The 15,203-nt window shown below is 40.9% G+C and overlaps 1 protein-coding gene across 1 annotated transcript in view; it reads left to right on the top strand.

The window, feature by feature from the left end:
• Positions 1 to 2,172: 2,172 nt before the first annotated feature.
• The window catches only part of pth2ra (parathyroid hormone 2 receptor a), a 50,209-nt gene continuing 37,178 nt past the window's right edge, over positions 2,173 to 15,203 (top strand). The window contains exons 1-4 of the mRNA XM_030080893.1: positions 2,173 to 2,278; positions 3,645 to 3,755; positions 8,209 to 8,330; positions 11,398 to 11,495. Coding sequence (XP_029936753.1) covers positions 2,173 to 2,278; positions 3,645 to 3,755; positions 8,209 to 8,330; positions 11,398 to 11,495 — 437 coding nt within the window. The remainder of the gene's footprint in view (positions 2,279 to 3,644; positions 3,756 to 8,208; positions 8,331 to 11,397; positions 11,496 to 15,203) is intronic.

Here is a 15,203-nt window from a genome sequence, read left to right as displayed (position 1 = left end):
CAATTTGACCAAGGCAACTAAAAAAATTGATTGTGTCTTCAGTGGCCCATGATCGGCCTTTGCAACATGCAAATCCATTCATAACTTTCTGAGATATGCTGCTTACAGACAAACAAACAAACAAACAAACAATGTGAAAACAGATGGAATGGGGTGAAATCATGAACCCTGTCCAACTCCATTAGCGGAGATAATAATGCAAGTAAATCTTGAGTACTAGTACAAGTATGTAAAACTGCACTGGCCTAGATTACCAATATTTGTCATCCACAGATGCTTGTGGGATGAAGTCAGAATTTTCTTTTTTGGGGTATTAGACATCAAATGTCAGACTTGCCAATCTGCTCACATTGTGTGTTCTGTAGCAAGAAACCTTCCTCCAGTGGATGCCTCAGCTACTCTGTGTCCTTGTAATTTCTTTGGTGTTTTTACCAATGTAGTTTATTGTAAATTCAGTCAGGGAGACTACTTGCACCATTTTCACAGGCTCACTCATTGCCTCTCCTTTCTTTCCTCTGTCCTCCTACACTCGCCTATCTGCAACCCTTTTTTTCACAGGCTCCTTGTAGCCTTTCAGTCGGATTCCCTCGAGGCAGAGGAGCCACAGGTCCACAGGTTCATTCACATTTTTTGATTTCCTTTTAAGGCATTTCCCTCTTGGTTACCTATCAGCTCATCGTGCTGCCACTGTCCGTCATCGGGGGAACCAAGACACAGAGTCCAGATAGGATTGTGACACCTTCATCATTTTCCTCTCAGATCGTCAGATTACACTGACCCACGATGTAACTGTGAATAAGGATCTAAGAGAAAAAAGCTCAGGGTTCACCTCTCTGGGACTCACACCTGTGATGTGAGGGGGTGGATACCCATGCAGAGGAGCACAGCTTGTGACAGGGGTGTGCTGGGTTTAATTCCATGAATCAGAGAATAAAATCTGAGTGGGGATGTGAATGAGTAATGTTCTTCCCACCCAAAGTAAACAGCTCTGAGCAGGTGCTTAAAAACCAACTGCTTCAGTGGAACGGTTTAGGGGCAAATGATAAAAGACTAATTGAATGTGTCTGTTTCTGAGTATGAAGTGTGCATGAGTTAAAAAATGAAAGATGACATTATGGTGAAGGATAACAGCTGTGGGTTGGGGATCTGCAAAGGCATAAGGGATCCATTAAGTTGCTAAGGATAATATCCATAAATTCGGAGGCATCTGAGGGCACCTGACTGAAGTTTTAAGTCACACGCTGTTGTGCTGTGTTTTACACAGCATTGAGAGGAGTGTGTTCTCTCTCTGTTTCACCAATAAAAGGAGCTACAACTGCGCAGTTATGAGTCCTTGAAGACAGACGGCAAGCCTTTGATGTGCAAAAGTGACAGCCTTGTCTATGCGCGTGTGGGAGTGACTCAGTCAAATACGGAGTCCAAAGGCAGTTGCAGTTTATTTGATCTTTTCCTTTCCTTCCGCTCAACATGTAGAGTCTTACTGGATGAGTAGGCCTCATCTTGTGCACCATTATCTGGCTTTTCTGTGTTCAGTATCTCAGATGTAATCCTGTACTCTGAGCACTGCAGGTGGGATAAGATCGGAGCAAAACCCGTTATGTAAGGATCACAGGCAAAGTTTGGAACTTTGACATATGAATAGATAAAAGAGGGACTCAAATTATTCTGTCAGTATCCTCCTTGCTGGGCTCCATCTTTTATTAAACTTGATTGAAAAAACAACAAACACACAAAACAAAAAAACAATCAATCTGCTCAACCCAATTATTTCCCACCAATTCACCACCATCCGCTCCACATTTTAATCATGTTGCAACAGCAAACACAGCGCAAAGATGAATCCACACCGCTCCAGATATGACATACATGAATTTTAGATTCGTATCTCAAGCCTAACACTAATAATAATGGCAAGCTGACACTCCCAGCATGTTATTTGCTATCATTGGTCATTAGGGCTGTTCTTGATGTCCACATTACTGTAAAAATAAATAAATAAATAAACTATCCTGTCCTGTGAGACACTGTAAGAAAAACCTCAACGTCAAGACGCAGACTGATGCTGTATAATAAATCTGGTGTATCATTGATTGTCCTAATGTCATAATAGTACATTGTGTCTTGAAACAAACAAAACCAGTTGCTGTGATGTTGTTTGCTGTGCTCTGACAGATGGGCTCAGACGGCGCTCTGTCAGCTGAGGAGCAGATGTTCATTCTGTATGAAATCAAACTGCAGTGCCACCAGAACCTCTCCAACAGAGAACTGGAAACCCCCGGTAAGAGCATGACCAGCAAAACATTCTGTCTCTTATTACTATTTGATTAGTCATATAACAAGAACAACTGAACAACTGAATGTGTAGAACCACAAATTCATCCACAGCTGTCCCAGAAGTAAATCATGTCAAATGCTGGTCTACAGTTCTTGTGAATGATTTACATGCTAACAGTGCAAGTTGAAACATAATGACAAAAATGCTCATGACCCACACGCTAACCACTCTGCACAAGCTCATTTTCTGCATTCATTTACTGTCTGCCATTCAAAGTGGGACACTGTAATAAGAAATACAAATCTATTCATGCGTACAAGCACTAATTAGAGTGGCGGGCCAAAGGTGAGCTCCACTGTATTGGAGATGAATGAATGGCAGTGTTACAGAGAGAACATCATATCTTAGACTCTTCTTCTTCTTCATTTATATCTGTAAGAGCACGACTCAGACGGAGAAGGAAGTTCTCATTAAAACTTGAGAGAAATATGGATACTTTTAAAGAACACAAAAATTAGTCACACACACAAAAAGCAGAATCAAATCTAACCCAGCACAGTTTTTCCAATTGTGCTTTGTTCCCACCTCACCCATCTGAATTCTGTGGCATTGATAAGCAGTAATCACAAACTAACTCTGTTTACTGTGCTGTTTTATAATAATATCTAAATATTTATTGTTCAAGTTGCATTTTCACAATAATGTTTTATTTCCTTTTTTTTTAGTTACATATTGTTCACCAAAGAACAGTCTTGACTTTTTAGAGAGAAAGCACCTTAAATTGGCTGATTGACCGAAGTATGGCTCTGGAAGACCACAGTACTGTAGAGAACACCTGAGGCTACTGGGTTCATTATCTGACAGCAGTATTAATTTTGCCAGATTAGTTGTGTTGAAGAAAAACCACTGCAGTCCAGTCTAGAAGTTTGCTGCAATGATGTGAGTTTATTGAAGTACACTGGCACACTGGTGAACTGACTGACGCAGAGAGTATCTGGGGCGGTGAGCTGACCAAGAGCAATGTCAGAGGAAGAGCTTCATACAGTGACTACAGACGGTATGTAAATAAGCAGAGATCAAAAGGTGAGGGAAGGTATTGTAAGGCAGTGATCAGGTGGGATGTGATTACAAATGGGAACAAAAGGCATGGAAAATGTTTATGTTCACGCCCACAGGATTAAAGGCCAGGGCCAGACGACAGAATGATCCAGTCAATTAGCAAGTCTGAATCAGTCAGGAAGTCTGAGCTGCCCAAAAATGTGCATTTTCCTTTCATAGTTGTCACAACACAACGCACAATGAATTATAGATCAAATTAAATGTGAATTGAAAATATGGGTACTCAGCAAAAGCTGCCCTGTCCCTCCAGAAGAGGTGTGCCCTCCTGGCTGGGACGGTCTCATCTGCTGGCCTCAAGGCTACCCTGGGGGGGTCACCAAGGTTCCCTGTCCTGCGTACATCTACGACTTCAATCACAAAGGTAAGTGTCTGTTGAGCTCGACATCACTGTCTAAAGGCTTCACTGGACTGCATTAGTATTAAAAGCCTGGGCTGGAAACTGATTGAGTCATCTGGGGGAATCACCGTGGTAATCAAGAGGCTTGCTTGTGTGGATGTGCCTCACTGTACATGCTGTATGGCACTGAGCTGATTTGCTGTACTGTACAGCACAACAGGAACAGCGCTCTTCAAAATGCATCATGTCACTGTGACACCAGAAGCAGGAGCTCCCACACTCTTTTCTCCTGGCACCAAACTTTATCCCAGTAAATGCCTGACCTAACAAATACACAAGTGGCACACACAATTTCATTTCCTAATTTCAGTAGAACAGTTCTGGTTACTGAAAGTCAATTTTTTTTTATTGGTTTGTTTATTTACTTGGGTGGGAAGTGTTCACTGGCGTTCAGGTTCAGGTTCAGGTTTATTTAGAGCCATGGGCGTTTCTTGGACCTCAGGACATTGGGGGCTGAGCCCACTGCCTTGTAGGGGGGTCCGGGGGTATTCTCCCCCGGAAAAAAATTGATAAACAAGCTCTATTTTTATGCTTTCTCATGCATTTTGGCACCTTTTTTTTACTTGCAAAAAAACTGCAACATGTACTTTAAAAACACCCATTTATTTTCAGAATTAACAATGAACAATATACAAATGTGTCTCCAAACTTCTGCTCTCTCTCAATCTCACTCTCCATCTCCTCCTCTCCATCTTCTGTGCTCTCTCTCTCTCTCTCTCTCTCTCTCCACCTTCTGCTCTCTCTCAATCTTACGCGCTAGCTGTAATGATCTGCTTAAATGCAATAATTAAGCATTATAAAATGGGTGCTTCCCATGTGATTGGCTGAGCCGCGTTCCATGCCATTGTAAAATCAGGGTAACCCACTGGCAGACCACAGCACAAAATATCCCTGCGCCAGTGTAAATGGACATGGCGTTGCCTAGCAACCAACTACTCTGCGCTCAACTTCCTCGTTAGGTCACATTTGTTTCAAGACTTTGTAAACAAAATGTCAGACTTTGTAGTGAATTTTAATTTGCTGAGTGGCCTGAGCCTGGATGAGTGGTTGGAGGAGCTGCTTGGTGTCTGTTAAAGGATGCTGAATTCACCACCAGCAACAATGTTTTCGCTGGTTTGATAAAGAAACTCCGCCGAGAAGGATGTGACAAATCTTCCCACCACCAAGCCATAACCGAGGCAGACTGCCAGAAGATGAAGCACTTTCAGGCACCAAGCTCAGACACACCTTGGGGGCTTGTCTGTAAAGTCTGGTTTGACGTGCAGCTTCATATGGGACGCAGGGCGAATGAGGGCAACCGCAAATTAAAGCCCGACTCCTTCAGCATTCGCCACGACGAAATTACCTAAAACATGTCACCCTGAATGCACAAAAAATCATGAAGATGCTGCCGAAAAAAAACCATAGAAAGCCTGCGGGGATTCATATATGAGCAGCCGGGTAACCCACTGTGTCCGGTGGCCTCCCTGGAGAAATAGCCTACCTCTCCCTGCTGCCTCCTGATCCACCTGCCTTTTATCTCCACCCAGAGCGGACACAGTGTGACAGCGCCGATGTATGGTAAATTAACAGTATAACTTTATTAATGTTGTTATTGTTACATCCGACGTTAGGCATACGTCTGCGCAAAAACGCACCTGCCGCGAATGCCGCTTGAATAGCGCACGGTGATATTATATTCCTACTCCGTAGTAAACCGCAGAGAGGAGGAAAAATTATCCGGGGCTAAAGAAAAAACATTCGGGGCTAGAGCCCCGGATGCCCAGGCCAGGCGACGCCCCTGTTTAGAGCCCTAAATCACTGTTTACAGTCTTAAAGGATTTTACAGAGCCACAGGTTTACAACAAACAAAACAGGACAGCACCCCCTGACTTAACCTTCATAGCTGGCAAGAAATAACTCCTCAAACAACCCCACAGGTGAGGTAGAGAATAAATTAATACATTTTGAGAAGGAGCACAGAGGCCACACAGGTGAGCAACAGGTGCTCACCTGGTGGGCAAATCATCAAGACCAATACTGTAAAACAGGAGTCCTCAATGTTTTGATGACTGAGGGCCAATTTAGGGATCCAACATTGGATTGAGTGCTGCTCAAGAAAATACAGAACACAAAATCATTCCAAAACAAATCTTTTCTTCAATAGTCTCTTCTAGACTAAAAGTCATACCAGTTGTGAATCATGTAAGAAATGTATGTTGTGTTTTCTGGAGGAGAAAATTTCCCATTCGTCCATTCCTAGATGTTTTAATGCCAAAGGTGCAGGTCTGCAACTTAATGCTTTGGAAATGGTTTGCAGCCAGTTATGTGAAATTAACACAGTTTGCAGTTCATGAGGCTAAAACAGATTTATGAAAACTGACTGCCGGGCAGTTAAGCCTTTTTGCACCTGGAACGTTTCTGAGGGCCGCCGTTGGCCCACGGGCTGCACTTTGAGGAAAAACCCTAGCATAATAAAGAACAAAACAAGAGAAGGAGACAAAGCAGTGAAATTATGGAAATCCTTAGTTTCAGGTTTAAATGCATTTCCTGTTTATTTCTTATTTTATTTTAAATTTGTCTTCATTCCACCTTAATCCTCTTGCTTTCTCTAGTGCAACAGTGTGGTAGATGCTGAGCCAGTCAGGGTTAAAATTACCCCAGGATGTCAATGATACAGTTTGTCAGCCAGATTTCTCAATGCAGGCAGAATTTTACCAGGGTGGCCAGAGAAAATCACAGACAGCTTTGTTCTGGTTGAGATAAAAATAAATAAATCCTGTGATCCTGAAATAAAATTCCAGTCACCAGTCCTTGGTATCACAGTGCAATCTGGAGAGAGTTTAAGATTAAAGATCTCGATATTAGAGGGATAGCTTGGCCTTATGCCTTTTTCAGTCTGTAACCATTCAGAGGAATGGAGGGGATATATGGACCGAGCCACACGGGTCTCCTAAGCAGAGCGTGAAATTAAGCTGGTGTGTTCACCCAGGATAAGTGGGTTTGGGAGAAGCTAAAAGTGAGAATAAGGAGTTGCCCTGTGGGATTGGGCAGCAGATTCTCAGTCACATGCGTGCAGGTATTATTATCTGATGCATGAATCCATACCAACCACTGAAAAAAATCACATTAATATTTAGTTGGAGTGTCATAGAAATTTCACTTTTGCTCACCTTAAAATCCAAGGTCATTGAAATATGCACTGTTGGCATAGCGCAAACACTTAAAAATATATCCATTTATTAAATAAATCCAGGAGCCTTTTTAAATTTACGGAGATTTTTTTTCCTAAATGATCAATTGCAAAACTAGTTTTTGTGTTTGGACAAATATTTTGTATGACCATGATCAGATGAGATCAGATGAGATCAGGTGACATGATTTATAGATGCCTAGTGTCTACAAATTTAATTGAAATTAATTAGAATTAATGTAGACCACACAACACATTAGGCTATTGATCAACATTGATTGACATATTGTATTCTAAGTTCATTTAATTCTGTTTAACTATTTTCTTGTAATACTCAGTTTGTCCATGTCCAGTTTGTAATTAAACAAGACAGAAAACAGCTTTGCATGTCACTGGCGGTTCTGGGGAGGGGCCAACAGGGGCAAGTGCCCCCCGTAACACTGAGTCTGCATGTGGTGTTGTAGAAGATGATTCTTCACAAATTAGGCAACCCCTATTTAAAAATATATTTCTGCATGCTCATATAGAAAGAATTAATTTTTACCATTGAAAACTAACAGCTGTAACATTTTGTCTTTTCTGACACAAAAAAAACCAAAACATTTTTAACCTGCAGCCAGGCTGTCTGGCGTGTGCTAAAAAGGTGTGAACAGAAAATTTTTATTTTCAGAAAGCATTGCTCTCTACATAAATTATCTCTCCCCATTTATTTTCATTAATGGCAAGTGGCCATATGGGGTAAATTAGACAATCTACTCTGTCTCCACCCTGTGCATTAAAATCTACAAAGAGCCCTCCTCCGCAGAGCGCATTAAGAACCCTTTAACACACACCTCAGAGTGGATTGCCCTTTACCTAAAAACCACACACCTGTGATGGTTATGCATGTGTATAATTTTAAAGCACAATCTGCCTGATTAACCTGAATATACAGGGCTAATAAAAAAAAAAAAAAAAAAAAAAAAAAAAAAACACTCTAGCATGCTGGCAGGCTTTTGCCCCAGATCTGCTCCTGCTTTGGTCTGAATCATATTAACGTCCAGTAGACCCTTATTAATCTCAGCCTCGATGAGCAGTCCCTGTTCTCCATTTGTATGAAATACTTGAAGATCCTGGGACCAAACTAAACTTTTCCAAATACACTGATGTCCATAATGCATGTGTCAATAGGAAATGACTTTTGTCAGCTTTTAACATATGGCAACAGTGAAGATATACGACATGAAACAATATTTGTGTTTGCAGGCCATGCATACAGAAAGTGTGATGTCAATGGTTCATGGGTGTTTTTGGACAGCTGGAACAAGACATGGGCCAACTACTCTGAATGTCTGCGCTTCCTCCAGCCCACCAATGAGGAAGGGAGAGTAAGTATAGCTTTAAAACATGTCCTGTATTTCCTCAAATAAAAGCCAGTACTCAATTAAAAGCGGGGTCCCTAGTAATGGCTGAGGGTGTGGTTCACACACAATATTGCTACTGCCTGGGCCTCTACACATGGCTGTTACATCATCTTATGATATATTCACTTGCACTTGGCCAGCAGAGTTGCATTCACTGAAACCTGGAGGTCAAACAGAAGCTGATGAGCTGCAGAGGTCAACAACATTCGGAGTGAAATATGAGAAATTACACTTACCAAACAGAGGAATTTAGAAATAAAGCCCTCTTTCTAACAACAGCCTCCCTCCCTCAAGTAAAGGCCTGCTATCCTCTGCAGCTGAGGGAAATAAAGGCCTGGGCCACTATTTGAGGAAAGACGATTAACGACAGCCATTTGGTTCAACAGATACTCGCCCAGACAAGGAAGCTAATTCATGCACATATAAATTGGACAGTCACACATATGGACACATGCATGAAAACATAGGATTACATATAGTTGAACAATGACTATGAATGAAATTAAATTCTATGTTTATTACTGAGATTGTAGTTTGCAGAGGTCTTGTACTGGACCACATTACACTGAGGTGTTTCTAATTTTTTGTCCTCCCTATTTATATACATGAGGGGGGACAGAATATTAGAAACACCTCTCAATAAAATGCAGTCGAGTCAAACAGCAGCACTAACTATGAGCTCAATGCCAAACATAGAAGTGAATGAACACCTCTATTACTGACAACAAGAAAACCTGAGCATTATTGATTATATTAGATTGTACAGGTGGACCTGATAAAGCGGCCACTGAATGTATAGCTGCAGCAACTGTTTGTAAGCCAGTGTGGGAATACAAGGTGGATACACAGCATACCATACATACCATCCAGAGCGCTGTCATGTCTTTCCATTCTCTGAAGAAATGTGGTCTAACAAAAAAAAAAAAAAAACAAAAAAAACACTGACAGCAAAATAGAGGCAGGACGTTCAAGGACTTTCTCAATTCATCCGCTCTTCCTTCATTTGTAATGCTGTAATAATGTCTTGATAAAGTGAAAACTGCACAGCTTTCCAGCTGTCTAGCAAACTTTAAAGTCAAAAGAAAGAAATTGCTCCTCATTTTCTTTTTTTTTTTTTTAAGCCTGTGCCTGTCCAACAAACATAACACACATTAATGGCTCTTGGAGTCATCCAAGGAGTCACCTTTTTCCTTGAAAACTGCTTGAAAGGTCAACTGTAGTTTCTCTACCTTTCTTTCTCTACAGCGTCTTTGAGTACTTAGAAAAGCACTAAATTTGATTTATTATTATTATTGTTATCATCATCATCATCATCATCATCATTATTATTATTATTGTTATTATTACCTTGGCTATGTCACTGCTCTACTTTTTTTGTTCAGGAAGATATTCAGCTTTTAATACTGTATTAGTATTTGTGCTCTGTTCTGTGAGAAGGAAAATATCTTCGTACTGAGCTGTAACCTACGGCACTAGAGGTGATTTCCTAGAAATGAAATCCTCCATCATGGCCTTATTTTGAATCCCAATACGGTTCTGAGTGCAATACATCCACAAGGATTCAAGTTATTGTTAGGTGAGAAGTTTTCCGGCTGCACAGTGCAATGAATTTTCTGACCAATCACAGCACAGACATGTCTTACCCAGAACTGCATTGGCATTCATAATAACACAGCAGCGTGTCCTGGTGTTTCCTATATTGTAACTTACTTTCCTTGGTTTGTATGCATGTTGCAGCTCTTCTGTGTTTGCTTATGTTTCCTCCGTTTGCAGTGCATTTCTGTATTGTTGTGTGTGCTGCCAATTTGGTGTGTGTGTTCAGCTGTTTGCTTGTTTCCGCACTTTGCAGCGCAGTGAGCTCTTACAGCTACTGTTTGTAATAAACAATATTGTTACAATTGGCCGTAGAGTTCAATGTTTCTTGCATTATCCAATGTATTACATAGTTCAGAGCAGCTTGACTGCTAAGCAGAGGATAAACACAGCAGGAGCCAGATGTACTTTCTCTATCTTGTTATTTAGGTCTATTGCATTAGATACACGCCCAATCAACATACATACACATAGCATCACACATTCCAGAAACAAGGCATGGACAGTGGTTGGCCTGTCCATGTCCGGGTAACTGGCCAATTATTCTCGGTTGCGTTTAAGTCCAACCTATGTACGGGGCAGGCCCAGCCCAAGAACATAAATGTGTATGATTTCCTAATATCGAGGCTCATTCTGCCTGAGATCCTGCGAGAGCTCTGTCACACTGAGACCAGCGCTGCCTTGCTTTATATGTGACCATAATAAATATTGTATCTGAGAGCTGAAGATTGACTCTGGTCTGTCCTTAGGCATTCAACAAAAGAATCGGGTGCTAACAATATGGCGGTAAATACATTATATTCACTGTCCATATGTTACAAATCCCTCACATTGATCATATAAGCCACAGGATGTAACTTAAGGCACTGATGGCTGCTGTATTCTTTCATTTTTAAACCCTGTAGCCTGATTTTAAGAAACAGATAAACAACATAGCATTGCTGAGGATCACCTTTTCCACAGTTTTTATTGATTCTTTTGCCAAAAGCTTGGACAGACGAAGATTCAGATAATAAATAAACAGACCTTAGTACTTTTGATACTATCTGAACTTTGTCTTTGTACATCCGTGCGTTGGTCTGGGGTAAAGAGTTTCGGGCTGCCACACACACGTCTGGACTGCAAGAGATTTCTCAGGTATCGGACAAATGTCATGCTATCGGAAAGCTTTTTGGAAGCTCACTTATGGTTGTCTCCTTTTCTTCTCTCTGTTTAAACTTACGTTGTTATACTAATACTGATGGCTGAGATTAAAATAAATGGGAATTTGTCAGATGCTTTGGTCTATGTTTGGATTAACACAAAGCACAATTTGTTTGACTAATGTTCATTCATGCTCTGTAGCTGCATGTTTCCCCTTAATCAGTGGACCGGATACCAAACATGTCTCCTCATCGAGTCTACTGGTTTCTAACTCTGCCTCTCTCTGTGCACACAGCAGGACTTCTTTGAGCGGCTGTATGTCATGTATACCACCGGTTACGCTGTTTCCTTCAGTTCTCTGCTAGTGGCCATCTTCATCATCGGATACTTCAGGTGCAGTAAGAGTCTGATGTTGAGCTGCTCTGCTGACTTTGAAATTGATTGAAACACAAACTTGAAACAGAAAAAGCATCTGATGAGTCTGTTGAGACAGCCACGTGCCCGTAATCAATGAAGCAGCCCTTAACAGCATTCCTTTGTCAAACACTACATTCAGTTCTTGACAGTCTATTATTTTATTTGTTGAACAAAAAACATTGCTGTTGAAAGCTGTGAAAACCTCGTACCTCCAAAATGTGTACTTTACAGGAACGTAAAAACAGCCTTGGTTTCAACTTGACAGCCATGCATTTTTCAGTTTCTTTAATGGGATTTGAAAGATTTTTCGTAAGCCCAAGAGTCACAAAACTTTCCCAGCCCACAATGCATCTATTTAGTCCTGCAACCATCTATATGTAGATCCTTAACCTCTATATATCATTCTCAAATAAATAAATTCCGACAGCTTAAAATAATGGCTGTATAAAAATAAGCTCATTGAGGTGGAACTTGGTTTATTTTGTTTGCTCTCTCTCTTTGTAGCATGAAAGTGTTACGTGATAATATAGATAAATATGTAGACCAGCACAGATGCTGTCTTGTTGCAGAGCAGCCTAGGCAGGTGTGCAGTATCAACTTTTGCTGTTGTTTACCTCTCTAAAAGTCTCAAAAAAAAAAAAGAGGAAGAGGGAGACGAGATCCATTCCAGTTGTTTTCAAAAGCTTCCAGGGGCTCCCCAACATAATGAGGAATAGTTTAACTATATAGTTTCACTATAAATTGTTATCAACTGTTAAACGCAATCCATGAGGACAACACTTCAACCAACTGGTTCCTTTTCTGCCGTGTGTTGCGCATCAAGTTTGCCCGCTCCTCCATGTACCATTTAATACTTAAACCTGCAGTATGTGATTTCAGAATTTATTTACTCCTAACTCCAACTCACCTGTGCTTGATAAATACTTTTGTACCTGTAATTATGTCAACCAAAACCAAGTTACGATGAACAGCCACGGCATTTTGCTGTTTTCTACCTCTTTTCTCTCTTTGTTGTCAAATTCCAGCCCAAAATGAAGCTTCACCCCCTCACCTCTTCATTCATTCAAAGCATCTCTGAAACTACACATTCTGCAACATCCAAATTGCAGATCAGGCTTGTGAGTGTCTCAGCACTGAGGACACAGAAAAAGTTCACTCAGAGAAGGTGCTGACCTTTTCGTTGAAAGTCTGCAGCTTCACCACCTTTTCAAATTGGAGGCGCATGCTGAGGTGTAAACAAATCCCTCAGTTTTCTCCCAGACACTCTCAGCACCCTCTAGTGGTCAATACTTACTGCTGCTTTAACACATCTTCTCACACTGGAGTCACTAGGATACATTCACTTCAAATGTGGGGGGCTGTGGCTTAATCAAAGCCAGCTTGGGGGTCTGGAACGTGAAATGGTTTGGAAAAACATCTGATCCATTCCACTGTACGACTCCGATAGGTTAGCTGTCGTTCAGTGTCATAGTAGCCTGTTAGCCAAAATCTTTTGCCAAATGCACAAACTCCATATCTGTAAGGTAAACCCACTTGGCCTGTTTGATCTATTTGTAAAAATATTTGCCTGCAAAAATATCTTCTGCACACATAGATTAGCCACTGCAGTTACACAAACACATTGTAATGCAAACAGGATCTAGCTCCATCAGCCACATTTACAATTTGTGGGTGGGGGGGCGTGTCTTTGCAACAGCTCTTGTTATTAATCACCTCCACCAAGGGCTTCAAGGGTCGACAAAATCAACAAGTTTAGTTTTGAAACGTGTTGACGGTAACTTTACACTAAAACATGAATAAAACTGAAGTTAAGGTTTTTACCTGGCTGACAGTCATGATGATGATCAGGGCCACCAGCAGGATTTTAGATTAACTGTTTAGGCTACTCTCTCTCTGTCTCTCTCTCTCTCTCTCTCTCTCACACACACACACACACACACACTAATTTGAAAGCACTACAATACCAACTACTTTCAGAAACACACATTTCAGAGATCAGCCAACAGAAAATCAACCAACTAAATAATACAACTTGATGTGCAATCCTAGACCTCGTTATGTGCAAAAGCAATGGATTCCCGCATTTTGTAGCATCATAGGCGTAACATGAACAACAATAGTAAGTATAAACAACACAACAAAACAATAAATTAAGTATGACTACCGGCGCCACTGCTCCTGCTGCTGCTGCTGATGATGATGATGGCGATGAAGGTATAAATACTGACAAATGGCTGTCAAGCTATTGTGAAACAAACCTAAACCTGGTGCTCAGGACAAGAGGAACAGCAAATTGGAGCAGCAGATGAAAAGAGAGTTGATGACAGAGGGCTGGGGGGAGAAAAAAAATCCACGTATCGAGACAGACAAACATGGTTGTTTCACAATTTTATGATTGAAAGTGCGTTTTGCATTTGAATGCTCTACTGCTTTTAAATTGTTCAGCATTTTTCCTCAGGTGATCTGTGGCAGAGCAGGCTATTGATGACACGCTTTTGTGAGCTTGGCAGTGAGAGTCCCGTCTCGCTATTTCATATCATTCCCTTCTCTGACCACCCCATCTCCCTCTTTTTTTTTTTTTTTTTTGTATAGCTCATCAAGTGAAAATGACAGTAACAAAGGCAGCATAAAGAAAGACAGAAAAGTTATATCTCCGCTTTAAAAAAGGATGGAGGCAGGTCATGGAGGTGCTTAAGCATAGGGCTCAACACAATCTGTCATCAGTAATTCCAAGCAGAGTTTGATACTCAGTATACAAGGAGGCCATTAATTAGCAGTCGTCTATTTGTAATGTCAGAGGAACGGATGACTTATTTTTTACATGTAAGCTACTTAAAGCAAGGATCAAGAAGCTGCTGCCAGTTACTCTGAGCATACTTTGAACCGCTTTTTAATGCTGCCGTATGTCACCCTGGTTAGTGTCATATCATATGTGGGTTTTAATGCAGAGGGAAAAGTTGAGTTGAGTTGAAGTGAGATTTAATGAATCACTGAGCACAGAGAGAGGATCCTGCTTTAGTTTCAGGACTGTCACTGGCTGCTGAAACTTTAAAGTAAGCTCACAGACAAGCGCTTGCTGTAGAGAGGAGTTTCAATTTTCCAAACCTTTGAAATCATCGCAAAATGAAATCTCTCTCTCTTTTTCTCTAAATCGTGTCCGCTCAAGGTGACATTTTTGTGATTCTCTTGTGACATTCATCATTTTTCATCCACTGACTGTGAGAGCACAGTAATACTTATTTCCCATGGAAGGCCTGAATAGCGAGAGATCATACGGTGAGGAGGCTGTTTTTGTTCATTTTTGAAGTGCTTTGATTTTGCCATTCTTGTCACTTCTAAGGTTTCATCTAAAGTCCTCAACCTTCCAGCTGCCAGACAACCTGACCAAATCATCTGTTTCATATGAAAGTATATATCCATCAATCTAATCACTATTAAAGAAAAGAAAAGTCTTAATGAAAACAAAACAATCAATTCCCTGTCCAATTGCTTTATTTTCCAAATGCACTGTTAAGAAGAAAGATCCAGGTAATTCACCTTCATCCATCACCTCTTTTGGTAAAAGATTGGATTATTTTGTTGCAGTTTATTCTATTTGTAATCTAATAACTCCATGACAAGAATGAGCAGATTTGTGGAGATAAGTGTAGGTGTAATTACCACAGCAGCACAGAGCTGCCCCTG

The sequence above is a fragment of the Myripristis murdjan genome, chromosome 21 (genome assembly GCF_902150065.1).
Source record: "Myripristis murdjan chromosome 21, fMyrMur1.1, whole genome shotgun sequence".
In the NCBI taxonomy this organism is placed as follows: domain Eukaryota; kingdom Metazoa; phylum Chordata; class Actinopteri; order Holocentriformes; family Holocentridae; genus Myripristis; species Myripristis murdjan.
The sequence above is the reverse complement of the archived record's forward strand: the minus strand, read 5'-3'. Positions and strand labels throughout refer to the sequence as shown.